General features: G+C 39.7%; 2 protein-coding genes across 2 annotated transcripts; one reads left to right on the top strand and one right to left on the bottom strand.

The window, feature by feature from the left end:
• Window positions 1-1,939: 1,939 nt before the first annotated feature.
• thoc1 (THO complex 1) lies at window positions 1,940-11,751 on the top strand. The gene is made up of 21 exons (XM_085377868.1): window positions 1,940-1,994; window positions 2,214-2,287; window positions 2,430-2,490; window positions 2,596-2,665; window positions 3,234-3,352; window positions 3,446-3,494; window positions 3,579-3,674; window positions 3,829-3,911; window positions 3,985-4,058; window positions 4,167-4,275; window positions 4,377-4,511; window positions 5,009-5,109; window positions 5,217-5,283; window positions 8,340-8,390; window positions 8,514-8,584; window positions 8,728-8,823; window positions 8,993-9,058; window positions 9,147-9,230; window positions 9,393-9,540; window positions 9,646-9,730; window positions 11,385-11,751. Exons 1-21 carry the CDS (start codon window positions 1,947-1,949, stop codon window positions 11,660-11,662), a joined length of 1,965 nt encoding a protein of 654 aa, XP_085233994.1. The 5' UTR covers window positions 1,940-1,946; the 3' UTR covers window positions 11,663-11,751.
• Window positions 11,752-11,835: 84 nt separating this feature from the next.
• usp14 (ubiquitin specific peptidase 14 (tRNA-guanine transglycosylase)) lies at window positions 11,836-21,773 on the bottom strand. The gene is made up of 16 exons (XM_085378977.1): window positions 21,668-21,773; window positions 20,671-20,816; window positions 20,368-20,400; window positions 20,168-20,272; window positions 18,974-19,077; window positions 18,804-18,862; window positions 18,594-18,724; window positions 18,391-18,471; window positions 18,212-18,294; window positions 17,918-18,032; window positions 15,964-16,029; window positions 15,757-15,849; window positions 15,544-15,672; window positions 15,389-15,449; window positions 12,972-13,079; window positions 11,836-12,863 (listed from the first exon to the last, which is right to left on the bottom strand). The coding sequence occupies exons 1-16, from the start codon at window positions 21,681-21,683 to the stop codon at window positions 12,718-12,720; spliced, it is 1,476 nt and encodes a 491-aa protein (XP_085235103.1). The 5' UTR covers window positions 21,684-21,773; the 3' UTR covers window positions 11,836-12,717.
• Between the last annotated feature and the right edge of the window lie 916 nt (window positions 21,774-22,689).

The raw sequence follows: 22,689 nt of genomic DNA, 5'->3' as shown, positions 1-22,689 counted from the left end.
GCTGCCTAATACCACACAGAAGGACATGCACCCAGAGATGTTTCTGCATTGTGCCTAGGGCTGCCACAAACGATTATTTGGATAGTCGACTAGTCACCGATTATTTTTGCGATTAGTCGACTAATCAGATCATCATCCATTGGACGTAAAACGTACAGCTTATTGCACCAGCAGCATCTGCTCTAATATAACTATCATTAGCTTACAGCTTTAAGTGTTTAAGGTCTGTGCTAACTAAAAATAAAGACAAGATGATAGTTTATTAAATTTTAATGAAATTTGCAGATTGTTTCGGTGAAGTTTAATAAACTCCTTGCTATCTAAAATATAACAGGACACCAGAGTATATTCTCGAGCATCTCACACTTCTGATAATCAGCTGTCTGCTTGATGTTTATTTAGCTGTGTAAAAACTATAACTTTAATCTCAGCCAAACCGATTTACTCAGGAACAAATAAAATACTAAAAAAAAGCCAAACAATAACATTGTTAAGTTATCTAAGTGACTTATATATCATGTTTAACCTGAGTAGCGGGTTTGAAAACAATTTGCCAGGAGTCCGGTGTTCTCACGGCTCTAGTGACCTAGCCCCCGGCTTGCTATCGAGCTAGTGGGTAACAGATGTCTCCGAAAACGTCGGAGCGCTTTTGAAAATATGTGGTGTCCTGATAAACTGAGCAGATATTTGAGGTTTACACAGCTACATTCTCGCCTGAAAATATGTTAAACGTTTATTTTGTGACCCAGAAAGAATAATAAGAGTAATATTAAAACTAACTAGCTGCCGCCATTGTTGGAAACTGAGCTGGGCTGCGCTATGAATTCTGGGACACAGCTTCTTCTTCTTCTTCGGGGTTTAACGGCAGCTGGCATCCTTGTACATGCAGTGCTGCCATCTTCTGTTTCAGTCCGTTATTACACTCTTAAATCCTGCTACTTATTCCTGCGTCTTTTGGGATCTTACAAAGCTTCAAACGACGCGTCGACTATTAAATTAGTCGTCGACGATTTTGATAGTCGACCTAATCGTGACTAGTCGACTAATCGTGGCAGCCCTAATTGTGCCACTTTTAGTAGGAATCTAGTCTGAGCAAAAGGACGAAAAGGTTTTCGTCCTTTTGCTCAGACTAGATTCATGAAGAAACAGATAAAGTGTATATTACAAGGTAAATTTTCTATTTCATCTGGAATTTTGCATTCAGCAAGAAATATTAAATTATTTCTTTCATACATTTTGGTTTTGATATGACATTTAAGAAAGTCACATATCTCCCCATCACATCTTCATGCCCACTTTAGCATATGTGCATGAAATTCAATAGCTAGTCTTTCATGGTTACTAGGCCTTTTTGTAGTGGCCAGTACTGACACATATTGCCTTTGCTTTCAAGCATGTAGAGGGTAAACCACCTTGTATGTTTTCAGTTTTCTTCATAGCACAGAAAAGTTCATATAAATGTGAAAAAAAATAATCGAAAATGTAGAAAAAAGATCAAATCAGAGGAGACAAATAAATGAAAGTTTGAAAGGAGAAAAGGGAAAGGCCAGAGGAGAACTTTTTACATACTCAGTGTATGCATGAGATTCATGTGAACAGCCTATGTTATCTTCATCTGGTTATGTTCTCCAAAGGCTCCTGGACCTCCATTATTTCTTAAGTCCTTGTTATGACTCTCATGCACACTAAAAAGTGTTAGTTTACCAACTAGGCAAATATGATGTACTGACTGTGAGGAAAATATTTTAAAATTACACCATTACCATAATAATTTGCATGATACGACTGCAATTGTTTTTAATGGTGGAAAGTGCGCTGGAGACATAAATTTTTACATGGCACCTTGACTGTAATTAATTTTAAATCCTGCACCGCTCTCGACCTTTTCCCACGCTCAAAGAAACCGGAACAACTTTATCGGCACTTCCGGTTTCCAAAAAGAGACGATGTCGCCGTCTTCATTTAATTTTGTCGACGCTAAAGACAAATTTACGGTAAGAAAACACAGAACCTCAGCAACTTATAAATATATGTGCAGTCATATATTTTAGATTACAGTTGAAATCCTAGCCTGGGTTTGTTAATGTAGCATGTCGCATGTTGTTACTATAGCAGGTAACAGATGAAGCTAAGCTAACGCAGATGCTAACCAACGATGTCGTTTGTTTCATAAATGTTTCTTCTTCGTCTTCTTCTTCTTCACACAATCTCAGGCGTCTGCCGTCCAGGCTTTGACTGGAAAAAGCATCAAACCTTTGATCAGTATTTTTAACCAGATCCCCGGCAAGTAAGTGAAGTTGTTAGTTCTTGCTAACTTATTGTAATGTAATTACTTATTGTATTGTAATCATTTCTGTTGGCTATTATAACCTATAATAATGGAGGAAGGGATGCAACCTTACTGATCGCTTGTTTTTCTCATGTTACAGTGAGGCGGAAAAGAAGACAACCCTCGATCAGGCTCTGAGGGGAGTTCTTGGTGATCTGATTGTAAGAAATGCTTTTTGTTTGTTTGTTTCTAGTACGCGTTTGTTCGCTTTTAAAAAAATGAAATTACCCTCAAAATCCTCAAACGATATCTTCAAATGTTTCCAGGTTGAGCAGAAGGCGAGGTGTGATGACTACCTAGCTCTCATTTACCTGAGCATTGATGGCGTTACAGAAGGTATGTTACTCATCTAGGGGTCTCATAAGTAGATCCAGGTGATACACTGATTTTTAGGATTTAAAAAAAATGAATAGCTTATTCCTTTTGTGCCAGGGAACAAAACCTGTACCATAAATAAAAACAAAAACACTTTTGGATTAGTCTTTTAGCTCTTTAGTTCTTTATCTTTGAACATTCAGCCAGTGCAAAAATCTGTGACACAGCATATGAACATCAGCCACTGCCTTGTGAATGCCAAGTTATTTCCCATTAGTCTCATAGCATACATCACTCAAAATGAGCACATAGTAGCATGTGGCTGATATATGTATACCATACTTTTATAGCCAAAGAAAATCCTTTTTGGACATATATGTGTGAGAAATCCCTATTGCACATCTACTGAGGCGATTTGGCAGGTCTGTTATGCTGTGGGGGGTGTTTACAGATATGCTTCTGATCCACTTGCCCCTTTTTATTTATGAAAAGCATGCATTTTGTAAGCAGACTGCTCGGGTAATCTTCTGTAAGTCTTAGAGACAATGTGTCATGTATGAAGAAACTTAAGACTTGTGTTCCACTGCAGGTATCTGTTCTGCTACGACCCCTTTCGTCCTGCTGGGAGACGTGCTGGACTGTCTTCCTTTGGACCTGTGTGACAAAATCTTCTCTTTTGTCGAAGAGAACGTCTCCACCTGGAAATCGGTAAATAAATTCCAGCTGTTGGGTAAAGCCCCCGACAAATTTGCCCTGCGTTGATCACATGTTTACCAAAGCTGTGCTCTATTTTTCTCACAGAACTCCTTTTACACTGCAGGGAAGAATTATTTATTGAGGATGTGCAATGGTAAAGAGCTTATCTCATCATTCTGTGACATATGAAGCTTTTTATCTTTAAAATGCAGAGCAGTGTATTTTCCTGTCTGTGTAGATCTCTTAAGGAGGCTGTCCAAATCACAGAACACAGTTTTCTGCGGGCGAATCCAGCTCTTTCTGGCACGTCTCTTCCCTCTGTCTGAAAAATCAGGTAAGAACAGCAGTATTTTATCATTATAAATAAATAAACCAACACAAGCCTTTTGAAGATGAGGAGGTTTGCAATCATTCATGGCACTCTGTCAACCGCATTCACAGCTTCTCTGATCGAGTGATTGTTCTTTTTTATTTTGTTTGCTTTCCAGGCCTAAATCTCCAGAGCCAGTTTAATCTAGACAATATAACAGTGTTCAACAAAAATGAACAAGAAAGCACTCTCGGCCAGAAGGTAAAGATCTGATTCTGAGCACTTTAGAAGTAATCAAAAACTGTGAATGTTAAATGTGTTACTGTGTTTATAGCACACAGAAGAAAAGGAGGATGGTATGGAAGTGGAGGAAGGAGAAATGGGGGAGGATGATGGCCCTGCACCGAGGTAAGTTAAAGGCTTTCTCAAGAATAAATCACAAGGTTTGTTTCTTTTGTTTATTTGTTGAAGTAAACATTTTGATTGGCCCTTTATCTGGTTTAATTGTTATTGCAGCTCCATTCCAATCGACTACAACCTGTACAGAAAGTTCTGGACACTGCAGGACTACTTCAGAAATCCAGTGCAGTGTTACGATAAATTCTCATGGATGACATTCCTTAAGGTAATGCACCTTACCGCAGATGCCTTTCCTCCTCATTTTTAAGATGGCAAGTATCCAAGTAGATGATTAAAAGTCAACGATCACTCTTTTGTCCTACGCAGTTCTCAGATGAGACTCTAGCGGTATTCAAAAGCTATAAGCTGGATGACATGCAGGCCTCTAAGAGGAAGCTGGAAGAGCTGAGAGCATCAAGTGGAGAACATGTTTACTTTGCCAAGTTCCTCACAAGTGAGAAGGTGAGAAGACTTCATTTTAAATTTCCATGCTACACTTAGTTTGTAAACCTCAAAGTTCTGGACCAAAACAGAGCACTGGGTAGGAGGAGGAAAACGGTAACGGCTGCCAGCTGTTTGCCTCTAAACAAAACTATCATCAAATATTAACACATGTTGATAAGGTTTTGTTGCCTTTGGAGTTCTACAGTGAGTTATTGTAAGTTTGAGTAACATTAGTCATATCTTCACTTGTCAAACACACGTAGGATAAAACATAGACACAAACAAATGTTGAAATGGCTAACAACGTGTGGCGCTCTGACAACGTTTGTTCCCTCACTGCTGCACTGCAGGCTCCATATCCATGGCATTTACTGCTTGTTTTGCTCATGCTGTGTCATTTGCTTTACGTTTCTGAGTTTGCTGTATTTATCTACATGTCGCTGATCTCCATTAAATATTTGTAAAGATCGGAGTTGCACATTACCTCACTTTGTTTCTTTCGTCTTTATCTCCAGCTGATGGACTTGCAGCTCAGCGACAGCAACTTCAGGCGGCACATACTGCTGCAGTACCTCATCCTCTTCCAGTACCTGAAGGGTCAGGTCAAGTTCAAAAGGTGAGCAGTGTCTCAGTGCTGACCTCGTAAATAAACTTTGTCTGATAAAGTATTGGTTATTCTGAAGTCTTATTTGTATTGTTTTTAATATTTTTCTCCTCCTGCAGTTCCAGCTGTGTTCTGAATGATGACCAGGCTGCGTGGATTGAAGAGACAACTAAACTGGTCTATCAGGTGAGTCCTAAGTTATGCTGACACACACAAATGTAAATCTATAAGAAATAAAATGGCCAAACTCTCTATAGAATGAATTTTAATTTTAGTGGAGAAAAAAAAGGTCACCCAACAAACCACCCTGAGGTTTGTGCAACAGTATGCTATATAGGTACCAAAATGTCACAGTATTAACTGGTTGCAACAGGTGGCTGCTCCTCATTGAGCCTGGTTCTCCTGGAGGTTTCTTCCTGTTAAAAGGGAGTTTTTCCTTCCCGCTGTCATCAAGCACTCGCTTATATCAGCTCATCTGATTGTTCGGAGTTTTCTCTGAATTATTGTTGGGTCTTTACAAAGTAAAGCACCTTCAGGTGATTGTTGTTGTTATTTGGCGCTATTGAATTAAACTGAATTAAATTATTCATGTTGTATGTTTAGAAGAAAACAAGCAAATTATTCCCAGTTTTCATTTTTATTTTAACAAATATCAAGTTCATTTTCAGATAAGTATTGAATCAAACAAACAAATAACCCTGTGTGTGTCTATGTTCATGTGTGGGCTTGTCTGTATGTGCAGTTGTGTTTATGTGTCTGACACTGGTACTAATCTGTGTGGAGCTTCATGAATCAGAGGTGGATAGCACATTTAAACGTGTGTGTGTGTGTGTGTGTGTGTGTGTGTGTGTGTGTGTGTGTGTGTGTGTGTGTGTGTTAATTTGAATACCTCCCAGATTGTTTGTTGTATGTTGTTTATATATTCTTGGGATTATAGCTCAGTTTGTGAGCTAAAATCCCTGTGTGGGACAGGCAAAAGAGACACAGCACGTTCATTTCACAACTGACATTTAGTTTTGTTTTGTTTTGTTTTTTATCACAGCGGGTAGAACAAAAACAAAGGGAGTTTGCACTCAAGCATGAAAGGTGACAGCCGAGTCCACCCAGTTTTGCCTGCAAGCATGTGATCCCAGATATTGTAAACATTAGCCACATTGTTTTGGGGGCATTGTCATTCAGAAATGAAACCAACACACTGGGTCTTCAGTTTGCTCTTGCAGCCAGCAGCAGAACATTTGGCATGATTTCCTCATATCTGACTTGTTTTCATTCTTGAGAGGAAATGACTCTGGGAAACTGCAGCTGTTCATTTGGAATTTAAAGTGTTGCCCCTGTGTTCATTCCCAAATGCATTTTTTTTTTTCTACTATTGGGTCCGCTGTCTGCAACAAACCATTTCAGCTTCCTGTAGGCTGGCCTCTTTTTAAGCCAGTTTTCTTGTTTTTATCCCTCTCTGCCTTGATTAGACTTAATTTTCCTTTTTGATAAAGTTTGTAGTTGGGGGCTGGATCAGGTGACCCTGAATCCTCTTTAAGTTATGCGGAAATAGGCTTAGGCTTCCCATGATGCACTGTTTCTTTTTCACTTACCTAGTGCTATATAAGCACCTCTGTGTTTATACACTACTCTGCATTTCCACAGTGTGTTTTGTCCTGTCTTCATTCCCCCACCCCTAAAGAGTGGCAGCCTGGTTCTGCTGGAGGTTTCTTCCTGTTAAAAAGGAGTTTTTCCTTCCCACTGTTGCCAAGTACTTGCTCATACAGTTGGTGATTGTTGGGGTTTTCTGTGTTATTGTCGGCTCAGTGTCTTACAATATAAAGCACCTTGAGGCAACTGTTGTCATTTGGCCCCACTGAAGCCTTGAGCTTTTTGCTCGCAAGAATTACTGGTGTGAAGTTAGTATTTAAACTTTGGCCACGTTTAATACGCATGCACCACTGTTACAATATATGTATATACCGTATTTCCCGGACTACAGAGCGCACCTGAATATTAGCCGCACAAGCTAAAATCAGGGGAAAATCCTGTTTTGTACATACATTAGCCGCACCTGACTAAAAGCCGCAGGTGTTTCAATGTTGACTTATCATATGTAAGAGAATATGCACAAAGGGAATTGTCAGGAAAGAGACGGCTGTTTGGGGACACACCCCTTTTATTAATATTTTGAAAAACAAGTTCTGGGTACATATTTGCATAACTTTTTAGGTATATGTACAAGTACCGGTAATTACAAGTACGAAACATGTACTGTGCTTCATAAATGAGTAACAAATGTAGTACATAACAATAACCTACAGCACACCAGAAAAATAGATTCGGCCTACCTTTTAGGCTCAGGTGCAGTGACACGGCTTTAACAAGAAGAAAAGTCAGTCATTCACCACCATCTTTCTCTTCTTCCTGCGCACTAAAACCACCAAAGTCCTCTTCTCCAGTGTCGGAAACAAACAGGTTCAGGATGGCTTCGTCATCCACTCTCAGCTCCTTTCCTTCGTTGTCACTTTCAAAACCAAAGAAATCCTCGTTGTCAGTGTCAGAGTCAAACACCCTCAGAAGGGCCGTGGCGGTGTCCTCCTCTCCATCATGCAGCAGTCCAGCCCTTCGAAATCCGTTGGTGATCGTGGATGTTTTCACACTTTTTCACGCTGTCATATTCCACCGGTGGAGTTGAGCATAACTTGCTTTTCGCAGGTTTATCGCCGCTAGTCATCCACGCCTCCCGCTGAACGCGTAACGCTACTTTGAAGTTTGTTTTTCGCGCTACTTGTACGGCACTATGTTTCCTGGCGGATGGACATGTGACCAACATACCACTCTTGAACCCCGATACTGTGTGTCTGATCACATGCCCTTCCTCCAGGCAACGTAGCGCCGTACAACAGCGGAACAAACAAAACAAATCGTCTTACGATATCACAAAAATCATGGATAATCCATAGAAAAGCCGCACCTGACTAAAAGCCGCAGGGTTCAAAGCTTGTGCAAAAAGTAGCGGCTTATAGCCCGACAATTACGGTATATGAAAACACTAGGGAAACCCTAATAGGTTCAATCCAAGTGGATGTCACAACAAGCTGTAAATCCTAATTTTCTGTTCTGTGAAGGAAAAAAACAGAAATGGTCCTTTCTCATATTTTGTGCTCACCTACCTACTGTGTAAAAAACAAAAAAAAACAAAACGGTGGTGAATCACGACTTTCTGTTATAAATCCCCTTTAATCTGTGCTCTGCTCTTGCAGCTGCTGAGGGAGATTCCTCCTGATGGGGACAAGTTTGCTGCCATGGTTGAGGTAAGCCATGCTTTGGGAATACCAGTATGATTAAATGAAGCTTTTGTTTACGCGCTCACAGCTTGTCAAGTCTTTTGTTCTCTATACACTGGTCCCACTATAAATGTTCATTATCTCTGACAGCACATCCTTAACACAGAGGAGAACTGGAATGCCTGGAAAAACGAAGGATGTCCGAGCTTTGTGAAAGAGAGGTACAGCAGTGTAATGTTTTGAAGTAGCCGTTCCAGATAATCATTTTATTTGATTTAGGGTTTAGTCAGTTTTTACAGCAGCATGGAATGCTGGATAGCATGCCAAAATAACAGGTGGTCCCACTTGTTTGCCTCTTTAACAGAACAGTAGATGACAAGCCCAAAAGACTCACAAGGAAAAGACAAGCTCCAGAAGACTTCCTTGGAAAAGGGCCAGACCGGAAGATTTTTATGGGAAAGTATGTGCTTGAATCTGGGGGTGGGATGGTGGAGTGGTGTGAAGTGTGGTTTGGTTTTTTCGTTGGTCTTAGATTTCTCTCTGTATTGGTGTCCATCCTGCTGAAGTATTGTTGGAAATTTAGTGAAACTGTAAATTTTGGTCATTCAAGCTCTTCTCTTGTTTGCTAGTGATGAGTTGACCCGGCTGTGGAACCTCAATCATGACAACATGGAGGCCTGCAAGTCAGACAGCAGGTTAGAAAAGTCCTGAAATGAGTTCACGTTCGGCTTTTTGTATATACACCCTACATTTGTTATTTTACAACTGCGGCCTTTCTTTCAGAGAGTTCATGCCGTCATTGGATGAATTCTTCGCAGAAGCTATTGAACAGGCCGACCCAGCCAACATGGTCGAGGAGGAGTACAAGTAAGATGGCTTTTACAAAACCTTTCTTAACCATGGAGGGGGAAAATCCACTATTCCATCTCCTACCTGAGACTTATTTTTAATTGTATTTCTTTTATTTACTTTCCATATATTTACTATTTTCCTGATGTCTTTTATGTCTAATCCTGTAACTCCTTGTAGGGTTGTGCGAAATGCAAACTATGGCTGGCGGGCTTTGAGACTGCTGTCCAGGAGAAGTCCACACTTCTTTCAGCCAACAAACCAGAAGTTTAAGAGCCTGGCAGACTACCTCGACAGCATGGTCAGCAAGTTGGCCAAAGAGCTACCAGTAAGGATTTTATTTTATTAAAAAAAAGCAAAAACAAACTGAGTTTCCATAAGTCCATGAACCCATCCTTTTTCTTTCTTTTTTTTTTTTTCTCCGTTCATGAAGAAGGACATCCCATCTGAAGAAATAAAGACAGGAGAAGAGGATGACGATGATAATGGAGACAATCTGCTCAAAGACAGCAATGACAGTAAGTCATCACATGTTCTGTATTTCACTCTAGATGTTTCTGACTTCACATATGTTTGTGTGTGTCAGCACTTAGACAAGGAAACTATTATTATTATTAGATCATCCAAACGAAGGACCAGTGAGCTTATGTCATGGTGAAGTTCACAAGAATCACTACTCCTCCTATTATTTAGAATTTAATCAGACTTACAGTTAAAGATCAACTAATGTGTCTTCAGCTGTGCTTAAGGTCAAGGTCACCTTTGTTGTTACACAGGTGCAGGAATCACTACACCTTGATTGTCATGATTATAAATTGAGTGTTTGTGTGTATTTAGACACAAATTCTGTCATTGGGTTAATAAAGTTTTAGGTTACATTGGGTTCCCATGAAGAATGATATCACCCAGCATGAGGTTTCTCGATGTTGGTAAATTTTTGCACGCACAAAATGAACGAGAAAGAATCACTTTGGCACACATGTTGCAAACCAGTAGTGTGATGTTAGGAGGTGATGATCAGGATCTTAGTGATCATGATCATGGAGGAAATAGTCCTATTGGTTGGGGACTTCCTGTCACCATTATCAGTGACATGGCCAATGCTATCACATGATTTCATGCTTTTTATTTCATTTCTTTTATTTATTGACCGTGTTGTCATAAATCTCCTGACAATTTCACCTGGTGGAGAATGGTTTTAATTTGCCCCGGATGTGACTGTTTGACTTCTCAGTAGATTTTAATTCTCATTATTTCTCATTCTCGAGCAACTACACGCTTCATATGTTACGCTAACCTGTGGTCGATTGTTGGATTTCAGTGAGGTCAGTGTTCTAAATCAAACAATCAAGATGTGATTGAAGCAGAAGACAAAAATATTCCATCCACTGTAGTTAATGGAGTGAATAGAGGCTCAGATGTAACTGGAGCAGCCCGTTCCCTGGAAGCTGATCACTGAAAGCCTTAATGTAAGAGCCAAAGATTTTTCAATGCAAGTGAAAGAAGCCATCATTAGGATGAAGAGGCAAAATAAATTGTAGCAATTAGTGATGCCTGTTTGAGATCCAGGTATTAAAAACAGTAAATTTAAAATTGTTAGTTTGTCTGATTTAATTTTGAGCCTCGGAGAAAGGGAAGGAGCAAATGGGGGATCATTCATAAAAATAGCTGTTAAACCTCTTGAATTGTAGCTGAAACTCTACTTCAATCACATTTTGATTGACTTTAAACCCACTGTGGTTTCTTTAGAGAGTGAAATTACAAAAATTGTGTCATTGTCCAAGTATCTATGGACATGACTGTACCAGAAAGAGCAGGTGTTACTGATTTAACTTGTACTACTATATGAAAGTGATATCAATGAGCTAAAATAGAAAATACTGGACTGAAACAGAATTTGCTTCTGTACCTTTCCCCTTAATAACATTGCATATTCAATTTAACTATCAGTATGTTTGCTTTCCCTCTTTCATACGCTTAATTTAAGATGATGAAAGCATGACCCTCAGTTCCAACTTCACACATATTTCCATCTTAATGTCTTTAACCCAACTTGACCTCTGTGTTTTACAAGCTCCCACTTCCCACAATGAATTGAGTTTATTGTGTTAGCGCAGTTCCAAGCCTGGAGCAGAGAGCTATTTATGTCCTTCCTATTCCATTTTCTTCAAGGTCCGAGCATTCAGAGCAAACTTGTGACGAACCAGCAGATGGATGACGTAGCAGCCAAACTGGGCGCTCAGTGGAAGAACCTCGCTTCTCATTTTGAGATGAAGGCGGCAGAGTTGCGAGAAATCGAAACGGACAGCGAAGACGTCGACATGCAGGCCAAACTTCTGCTGGTGGCCTGGCAGGACAGAGAGGGAACACAAGCTACTGTGGAGAACCTGGTCGCAGCTCTGAACGCCACAGGTTTCTCCCAGATTGCAGACGGCCTCAGTGAGGCTTAAAATCTGTATTTCCATAACATTGTTCCACTTTTTTCATACAAAAATGTTGAAAACTAGTTTTTATATGTCAGATATTGGTTTTCCCCACTGTAGAGATTTCAATAAATGTTTTTGCCTTGTAAAAAGTTTGGTAGCACGTTTGTTTTGATACACAACAATCTCATTTTGGTGTAACACTTTATTTTCACCACCTATGAAACGAGTTCAGTCAATTGTTATTACAGAGAGTTGACGTTCAGGCCTTACAGACTGTGGCAGGGCGATCGGGAAAGCTGCACAGAGAAACATGGTCAAGCACAGCATTTTTTTTCTTTTTGTAAAGGTATAGATTAAAGTCTGAGATCCGCATCAGCAAGAATGACGTTCAAAAGCTTATTGAGCAAACCATCACGGTTGAATCTCAAGCCTTTATTAAACCGCACACAGTTCACCACAAGGGCAACATGTTCTGAACAGTTTCCCCACACACCTCCCTGAAAAGAGCATTAGTGAAGATTTGGCAGAAAACCTCATCTGTCAATACATTTCAGAACAATTACAGGAGATGATGTGAGCCAAGCACTTAAAAGACCTGAGATTGAACCCAGATTACCCCGAGGGGGCCAACAGGTGAACAAGGGCAAGTCTTTACAGTGTTTTGTAATACGTCAGAGACAGCTTGGCTAGGCATTTCTGTACAAGATTAAATGACTAGAGAGAAACATTTTGCTTTAATGATATGAGCACCTCATCAAAGGCTTTAAAAAATATACAATGTGTATAAAACATTTAATGAAACTGCAGCGCTAGACTCAAAAACCTCTTGAGGATCCAGTCCAGAGATTGCCTCTCATCATCTCTCCATTTTCAAAGCCCACTGTGGTTGAATATTTAACACCATTTGACAGAATTTGTTTACAAGCATCTGTGTTGGTTACAAAAGAAAACAAAAAAATTAAGGTATTCAAATCTTTAAAGACACCAGTTTTATTGCACATCTATGCAGACAGTGCTTTGAAATGGCAATTTGTGTGTATATTGGATGTTGTCTTTGTCTTCTGAGAAGTCTGCCACAGCTATTGTTCCTCTCCAAGTATGTCCAGCCGCCGGGGGCCATACAGTAGAACATACGCTATATGCCAGTCTCCGCCACCTGACAGTCGCAGGATATCCTCTGGAGACACCACACTCACCTTGTCATCGTCAAACTTGACCCACTCATCTGTCAGAACGACACCGGAAGACACGACACATGAAGCGCTTGCACAGTATAAATTGGGACTGACTGATGTCAGGTGCGTGCCGATTACTGTCACACAAATGCGATTACCTTCTTTCCTTTTGACCCATCCCACATAGTGGCCTGAGGAGCTTGAGCGGCCTTGGTGCGTCAGCACAGCCTGCAGGTCGTAGTAGCCACTGTTGTTGGAACCAAGGTCTACAAGAAGAAAACGTGCCGTACCTTTAATTCTGACTCGTGAGCAAAAGAAAAATATCCACACAGAGAGAAAAAAAAAAGCATACTCAAATTTCACTCCAAAGATTTCATGACAAAAAAACATAACCGCGTTTGTTTTGACAGGAAAATGAAAGACAGGTCCAGCAATTTATTTAAACGTGGAAAAACAGAGTTTGTACCATTCAAACAAGCTTGAAATATTTGGTATGACCACCTTTATTCTTGGACAGCCTGACCTGTCTTTGGAGCTCTATTGTAATTTCTTTAAAGAGTCTTTAGGGATAGTTTTCCAGGTTTCTTGAAGGACATTTACACCTCTTCTTTCGATCTTGGCTGTCTTTTGTTCGATTCTCTGTCAAAATGATTCTACACTGCTTCAATAATGTTGAGGTCTGGACTCCGGGGAGGGCGATCCATGACTGATAGTTAGGGGTGGGTTTAAAACTAATTGATTTCCCTGATTCAAATTTATTTTAGTTTGAATAATGAAATATCGACTTATGAAATCCATTTTTAAAAATAAATGTATTTTGCCAGAAAAGCCAGAATCTCAGGTTAAAGCTCACGAAACCATTTCAACAACCGCCAAACAGCTAAAACAGCAAACGATTAAAGAGCAGGTAAATGGTGTCTGCAAAAATATGTAAACACAGAGCACGGATCCACCCCGATGGCACGTATGCCGACATCCCGGGTGTTGAAAGCTGACGTATCACAGATCCTGAAGCTGCAGGTTTCGTTGCTCTCAGACCAAAATTCACTGAACCAGCAGCAAGAAGATCAAAACTACACTTCACGTTTAGAAAACACTGTCATGAATTCCCTCTTACTTTTGCCATTTTGCTTCCACCACAATAAAATAAATACATTTTTAAAAAAAAGCCACACTTCCTGTACAGTTCTTTCTCTCAGAAAGACCAGTTTACCATAAAAACAATCTGTTTTCTGCATTATTTGCTTGCTTATTATATAGCAGTTCACCATTGTGTACAGTATTTTCGCCTGCTGTTTTTTGCCTTAAAAGAAAAGAAAAAAAAAAAAAAAAAAAAAAGGACCTGACAAGAGAGCCTAATTTCTGCTGTTCAATACAGAAGAAGTGTAAACTTTTACAAATTTTGCCAAATTGCAAAATGCTTAGCAGTGCCTCTAATAAAACCTCTGTAACTTTGCTCTGCTTCACTTCAGCAGCATCAGGTAATGTTCATACGTTGATTCATGGTTTTCTTCTGCAGAATATTTTTAAGGTTAACTGCTAGAAAAACCAGAAAAACCAGGAAAATTTTCTTCATGTTTTTTTTTGCGTTTTATCCTCAGTTACTTTGACACAAAGGCATCTGCTTGATGCTCACATCTCTACTGAAGTCTCAGAAGTGTCAGCTTTCTATTTATAGCCTATAGGATAAAATATCCTATATCTATATATCTATATCTAGATATCTATATCTAGATATAGATATATATATCTAGATATAGATATATATATCTAGATCTATATATATATATCTAGATATAGATATATATATCTATATATAGATATATATAGATGTATAGATATGTACTGATTAATGATTATTATTATAATATTTCTGTCTGAGTCTAAATTGAATCGAATCGAAGAGGAGATCAAATCCAGTTGGGGCCCTGTGAATCAGATCGCGTTATAGAAATCAGTGACGATACCCAGCCCTACTGATAGTGTTGCACTGTATTTTTCACCGCCATAGCGACAAAGCTATCAGACCCTTTCCAGACGATAGATCGTGTTTTGAAGCTTGCCATGTTTGTCATGCATTTGTCCAGTTTTCTATTTTTTTGTTTTTTACAGGACGCCCTGTTGGTGCAAAAATACTATTTTATACCTGTCAAAATGTTATCTTTGGCATTTTTTGCAGATTCAAGTGAACTTTGCTTAGTTGACAATACTAGTTCATCACATGAGTTAGGCACCTTTTTTATGCTCGAATGATTCATAAGTCAGTCTTACAAAAAAAGTAAAATAAATAAAAGTAAAAGTCCTGTACTGAATGTCCTTCTTTCTATGTGTAAATTGAGTGAAAAAGCAGCCAGGATAAAAGACCTTCAGAAAGCCTGGAGAACTGCTGCTCAGCCTGGCTCCTTGGAAACAGGGGTGATGACTCGAGACTTTGTCCGGTAAGGCAGGTGAATTTGTAGTGCATTTACATTTTTTTCCCCCATCTACTTCCAACACCTGATTTCTTTAACTTATATTGTAAATGTATTTTTTCTACTCATGTAACATTTCCTGCACTACTGTCACAGGTACATACCCTCTGAGAACGAGAAAGGCTCATATTTCACTTCTTTTGCTGCTTCTGCCTTCTTTATCAACTAGAAAAGAAAATCAAATAGAGTTTATGCTTTAAATAGGAGTTCATCTACTCCTAAATGTGTGTAAATGTCATGGCGAGCTGATCTGCTTTACCTTTTGCTGCTGTTTCTCTAGCTTCTTGTCCTCGACCTCCTTAAACTTTGACCTGATTGGTAACATCTTTTCCTGCAGCTCGGCAGTGCACAGCTCATAAACATCCAACATGAGCGGGAACTTGACATCCTAAAAAAATATACACAAATTCTGAGACTTTAGATCCTCAGCTACTGTGAGCACTGTAAGAAAGAACTGCAGCTGAAGACAAACCTTTAGAACTTTTGCATTGACAGACTCCTTCTCTTTGTAGAAAAACCTGACCATCTGAACAGTCAAGTAAGCAGGCAGGCGGCTAAGTTTTGACTAACAGGAGGAAAGAAAACCGAAATGAATGTCATACTCAAGTCCTACATTCACACAGTCCTGCAGGCAGTTTCAAATGACAAAAAGGAATATAAGAGCGAAAAGAGGACTTACGGATTTTATATACAGCGCATTTCTGTTCAGGGTCGGAGACATTTTTGTGATTTCTTCCTGCAGTCTCTGTTGGGGCAGAAAAATCAGAATTTAAAAAAACAAAACAAAAAAACCCAACTTGATCAGCTGTCTTATCATGTCTTGTGATAGAACATATCCTCTTTACTACACGAGCGTGTAACCACCAGTATCCTTGCACCTGTCCACTGCAAGCCATTTCATTTTGCACAAATCTTCCAAGTTTGTGCGGTTTTTCCTTCTGATGAAGTACGATTGGACCAACTCATCCATGTTGTAACCCATGCTGATTGACAGGCGTCCTGGCCCAAACAGCTGGAGTGGATCAGCATCTGCTAGAAGCATAACTGTGAGTCCTTCCCCCTGCAGAGGTCCTCTAATGACACTGCAGGGGTTGGGTGTATTGAGGATGGCCAGGAGTGGGAGTAAAGGGAGCTGTTGAGGAGTTTTATGGAGTGGTCTGGTAGATATCACCTCTTTGTGGACATGAGCAAGACAAAAGAGATGCTGGTTGATTTCCAATGTGAAAAAAAGAACTGTGACTAAGCCCATTACCATCATGTGTGAGGAGGCTGAAACAGTGGACTACTACAGGCACTAGGGTGTTCACTTGAATGGCAGACTAGACTTAAGAACCAAAAGTGATGCTGTGCGAAAGGGGGTGAGCAGACGCTACTTTCTGAGGAAACTCAGGTTCTTTAGTATGTGTAGCAAAATGCTGGAGATCTTCTACCATCCTGTGGTAGTGAGTGTCATTTACTTTGCTGTTGTGTACTTTGCTGGGGGACAGCATCAGTGCCAGAGATGCCCCCACGATCAACAACTAATTCACAAGGCTCGAACCATTGCTGGTCAGAATGTGCAGGTGTCTGAGTCAGTGAAGGACGGGAGGTCAATGACAAACTGCTGTCCACCATGGACAACCCACCATACCAGCTCCCCACTACAGAGGCAGCAGAGCTCATTCTCATTTGGACTGATTCAACCCCGCTACCATAAAGACCACTTCAGGAAAGCATTCCTACTATTCTCTACAAGACTGTATAACAGTTCCTGTTCTGGGCAGGTAAACACACGTGTCAGCATGCAAGAAATCACATTTTTCAACACAGATTTCTATACTATAGTTTCCAGCTGCAGTTTCTTGTGTTTACATACCGGTATTTATTAATGACATCTGCAGTTGGTCTTATTTTTCTTTAACTTCATGTTTTGGTTTTGTTTTTCCACTTTTCCCAACTTTTATTTAACTTTTTTCCACAACAAATACAAGACTGGTTCACATCCAAAATAACAACACTGCACAGCACTAGAGTATTATAACATTATGTCCATTAGCATCCAGTTTACAGGTTACTCCCAGTGCTTCCAGTGGTTTCTTCCATTTGTCCACAAAAATTCGGGAGCTCCAATCAATATAATGTCCCAACCTGATCAGAGTCATAACATCAATGATGAGCGACTTCCATAGAGAAATGGAGGGAGGCTCAGCCCCCACCCATCTCAGCATAACTTCATGTTTTTGTTTTGTTGCATATAAATATTTTGCACTACCTCACATTATAAGCCCTTCACTGTCAGCTTGTGGTACTACTTTTTAATACTTTTACAACATTGCTTTTATCGTATTGTGTTCTATTGTTTTCATGCTGTTGTAACACAGTAATTTCCTTTGCGGGTTCAATAAACTGTCTGTCTTATTGGCTTGTTATGTAGGCCCAATTAGCTGATATGTGCCTGTGTATTGCACTCATACAGTTTGTGAATGAATCAAGCTTAGCATTAGCTCCTAACTGTAACCATAATAGTCAAAACACAAATGTTAAAGGTTAAAAATGTCCAGTCCAAAACCACTGTGTGATCTCAAGGTGGCTATATGCATCTTTCATACCATCTATGCTTTGCACACAGACCTCAGCCTTTTCATGATACTTACCAGCCTTAGTCCTGTTGCCAGGTATTTCACTTCTTGGTTGATGAAGCAACTGAGCTGGAGCTGGCTTTCCTTGCCCTTGATTGGTTCCTCCTCCTCAGACTCTGTGCATTTCATGCTGAATAGTAGAGTTAAGAAGAAGCCCGGCTCATTAATGTTTCACCTCTAGATTTTATCTCATTACCAACAACTATGAAAGAACAGTGCAGTCTTTTAAAGTGAAACTTATACTTGTATATATATATCTCTCAAGTATTAAAGTGCACAAAGATTTGATTGACAAAGACAGAAGGATACCTAGTTTCAAATTCTACACCAAAATACTGGTCAATGAAGTTCTTCTTTGCAGAGGCAGAGGCAGCTCCACCCTCAGATTCAGTCTGAAGATTAAAAATAACAAAATTTTCTCATGAATTTATGAGACAGCCATAATTAGATTACAAAATAATAGATTTGGTGGGGGTTTTAAGCATTACCTCCATGGTAGTCTCTGGTTCTAGTGACTCCAGCTTTTGCTGAAGCACTCTCATCATCTGCAGCCAACATTCATTGGCATCCTGAATAAACAACAAAGCACAATAAATGTCATGAATTTGCTGCCATTATGAGACTGAGTTAAAGACACGTCACATGGCTAATCAAATTTAACAACGCAGAACTATAATTAAGAGTTTTTCACCTGCTGGAGGTACTGCCCCTGATCCCCCTTCTCAGCAAACTGTGGAAAGGCCATATGGAGGAACTGCAGCAAAATAATGGGAGGGAGGCTGGACGAGGTTTTATCCATAGTCTCATATAAATCACGAAGGGCTAAAAAACAAAGAAACCATTTTATTTGTATCAGTAAATTCACGACATTAATATGTCTATTTTTTGGCATGCTTCACACCTGCTGTGATGTACTGAGATGGTGCATTTGCTCCTGAAGATCGCAGAGCACCTGAATACCTGTAGCGGGAGAGTGATGTGAGGTGAACGGCAACTAAAACCAGTGGTGGTGAAATTATTCGTAATGATCTGAACACGTCACCGACAAACAGTAATAGCAGTAAAAATGACCTCCTGAGTGCAGTTTTGAGCTCTGGCACAGAGCGTAGACACTGCACTGTGGCGTTCATGTAGCAGGTGTTGCCCAAGTTCGTCAGTCCACAAGGCAGCTCCATCTGACAATGACAACATTCACAGTGGCATTGGTTCATCTCAAGGTATAACACTACGTGTAGGTAAGGGATACATAAATTTAGTTTCATTGTAGATCTGGGACTGTGCAGAAGGGACAATACAGAATCAACACATCACATTGAGTCCACTTCTTCTTTATCAAGTATGGTCATCTGATCTGTTCTAGATACATAAACTGTCTTTTTTTAAAAGCTCAAATTTGTTGAACTCTGTCCTTTCAATTCTTTTGGCGCGTCCAATTTCAGAAACGTTAATAAGTTCACACGTCAAACTCTATGAACCACTAAAGAGGCTTTGCTCATTTCTTTAATTTGTTCTTCCCTCCTGCCTGTGACCAAGACATCAATCTCAGTACTTCATGTTGCTGGAGGAGCTTTAATAAAAGACGCACAAGTGTATCCTTTTTAGGAAGTACTAAATAAATAAGTAAATATAATTCAGAGCAGCCCTAAACATAAACAAATATAAAGAACACTGCTACATCTGAAAGTGTAAAATACAGTTGCACTATGATGCAGTTGTGCCAAACATGAGATTTGAATAAAATCTCCTTAAAAATGGGGCTCCAGAGGATGCATCTCTCTCTCTCTTTTTTTTTTTTTTTTTTTTTTTAAATGGCTGTTTTATCCACCAACTTCTCTCTCCTCATGTCTCTTCCTCGCCAATTCTGCTCACATCCCTGATGAGAGGAACCGAGGATCCACAGATGAACAAACTCATAATGAGAAAGCGGGTCTTTTGTTTGCCCATTTCCATCTTAAAGACATTTACCCAGTATTTATCATGTGGAAGTTTGTAATTCATACTGTATTTTGAGTCTGCTGCATATTTTCTCTTCAGTAAATAAATTATAAATTCATTACTACACCAAAACACCTAGCTTGCAAATGTCTCACTGAGCCACACACACAAAAAAAGTTTTTAGCAACTAAATGATTCTGCACATTTAGTTTACCATTTTATACTTTATACTCAGTACATGAAAGCCCAATTCAATCAATCACATCCACACTAAAAGCTGTAATTGTTATATTTGTTCACCCCACAGTGGTAATTTTCAGGATTACTCACCGCTGAGGCCAGCTGCTCCTCAGTCATGTCCTCTACAAACATGGGTCGGACTGCAGGCTCCTCAGGTAGGGCATCTGCTGAGCCCATCATCAGCAGGGTCATTCCCTTCAAAAAGCAGAGAAATATTCATTTCAGTAATTTATGTGAAAATTTTGTGATGAAGCTCCCGTAAAGAACCACTTGGTATATGCGGTACTCACATTTTTCAGCTTAATATTTCCCCACTCGTCATCCTAGAATTCAGATAAAACATTGATTAGCAACCTTAAAATGGATAAGGTTTACTCATCTTACCTTTAACTTTACCTTATTTGTTTCAAAACAAATGAAAAGACAAAACCAATCCTATAATTAATCAAAAAGTCCCTTTCATTTTTGTAAGAGCCATAGCACAACCTTGAAACTGAACCGAAACTAAGCATGTTTAAATTAAAGGAACTATATGCACTGGTGTGGTTCTCTGAGGATCTCCTTTTCTAGATTTTGGATGTTTATATTAGTACCTTGAGAGTGCCTCCCTTCACCATGACCTTCTGTCTGTCTGGCTGAACTCCTGTCAGGGCAAAGAGCTGCGCCTTGAACACCATGGGTGGTTCCTCAGTGTTGAGCTCTACTGCATCAAACTTCTCTTTGCCCCATTTCACATTTACTGAAAAGAAACAGAAGCACTCAGTGTCAAAATATTAGCCGTTCCTGGTTTGGGAAACCGTGACATGACACAGCACCTCCTTAGCATCAGGGTAGTGCTCCAAGGAATAAGGCACCCGGTTAGTCAAGCTGACTGTCGGTGAATAAACACAAAGTGGGAGCCAACAAATATGCAGCAGTCTGAATGTCTATGAACCGTAATAAAGGCGCTCATTGGCGATTATAGAAATCAGTATAAGATCACTGACACAAAGAAAACAAACTGAGTGATCGCATGTCTTCAAGACGCAGTTGGAGTAAAGACGTATAACTGTACACTATGATTTAGCTAGCTTTGTTAGCAATGCTATCCTTTATAGTAAAAGGCACAAGTGCTCCCAATTCTGCTAAAAAATTTATAGGGAAATGTCTTCAGCGAGTAAAACCACAATTAAAGTGGTGACATTGCGGTGAGAATCAGTAGCTTTACATAATTAGTTAACTCACCTTACTTATTACCTGCTAACTGGGTAACTAAGCTAGCTGACAGCAGCAGAAGCTCAGTTAGCTTGGACAGCTTTTTCACGTACTCAGTAAATAACGTTAACAAACAGCAAGCCGGATACAGTGGTGTAACAATTCTGTGCGCTTCCCTGTTTCAAAAAAGTGTCTTCTGAAATAACTCTACCACTAGTCTAAGAACAAGATGCTGTCAAGATAGCATGCTAACGGTTGTAGGCTAAATGCAAATCATGCTACACACAGCTAAGCTAACATGCTAATGTAATTTAAAACTAAAAACACGTGTAAGGGTTCCCGTTTTTAAAGTATTTTCTCCTTGGTGATAATCATGCTGTATTAAAAGTACTTTACCTGTAAACACCGGCATATTTAGAAACCTTTAATATCCTCAACTCGCTATTTTTCCTGTTTCGGTCCACTGGGGCGCGTATGAAGAGTTGCTAGTTCTCGGACTGAACTTCATTCAAACAGAATGACGCTGCAACAACACGCTGGGAACTTATCGATGCGCTCTGACATCTGCTAGTCGCCCTGCTGGCCTGCAGCAACATCCGAGATACACACACCCAGATCATTCAGACTTCTTTAATTACAGTATTTATAAGGCTGTAACTACACGGATTTCCAAGTGTGAGTGAATGATAGTTATCTCACAGCAAAGAGTGCACTGCTCTCACTGTGACACCGTAAATAGACCAACTTTGGGGATGGAACCCCTTTGTTCCTTCCACTCCATATGATTAAAAAACACCAAGTATTTATTTATTTATTTTAGAATATAAAAGCACAAAACTACAATTAATTGTGCCGCTATAGTTTAGTGATTAAGCAGAAGACCAATATGGTGAACCCTTGTGCAAAGGCCTGGGTTTGACCCCACAATAGGACATTTCCTGCATGTGTGCTCTGATGTCCTGTTCAAAATAAAAGTGAAAAAGGCCCAAAAATAAACCTGGTGAGAATAAAAGTGTCAAGATTAGCAGAGTTAAATTAGCATATAAAGATGTGCTTAGGGGTCCTTGAATCTGTCCCAGCTGGCCTGATACAAAAACATAAATGACATCTAAAGTGAAAACTACTATACAATGAATGACAGAGATATGTTTATTGACATATCCATCAGTGCGGATTCCAATGCAATTTAACCATGCAAATTATCCAAGACACGAGTAGATCATAGTTCCAGTGCTTTTTGTTTTTAACTGAACAAAACGTTACACATAAAAAGACTGTGGAGGTATTCCATAATCCTTATGTCTCTCTCATATTATACACTGTGGGGGTGTTTGCATTAGCGGGACATTACCATGTTAGAGAAAATGACTTGCAATCGAGGACAATCATTGACACGGGCTTGTTTTTAAGATACATCC

This window comes from Diplotaxodon limnothrissa, linkage group LG18 (assembly GCF_057381915.1).
Source record: "Diplotaxodon limnothrissa isolate DT_005_m linkage group LG18, D_limnothrissa_male_GT1.1, whole genome shotgun sequence".
Lineage (NCBI taxonomy): Eukaryota > Metazoa > Chordata > Actinopteri > Cichliformes > Cichlidae > Diplotaxodon > Diplotaxodon limnothrissa.
This window is presented reverse-complemented; position numbering and strand designations above follow the sequence as displayed.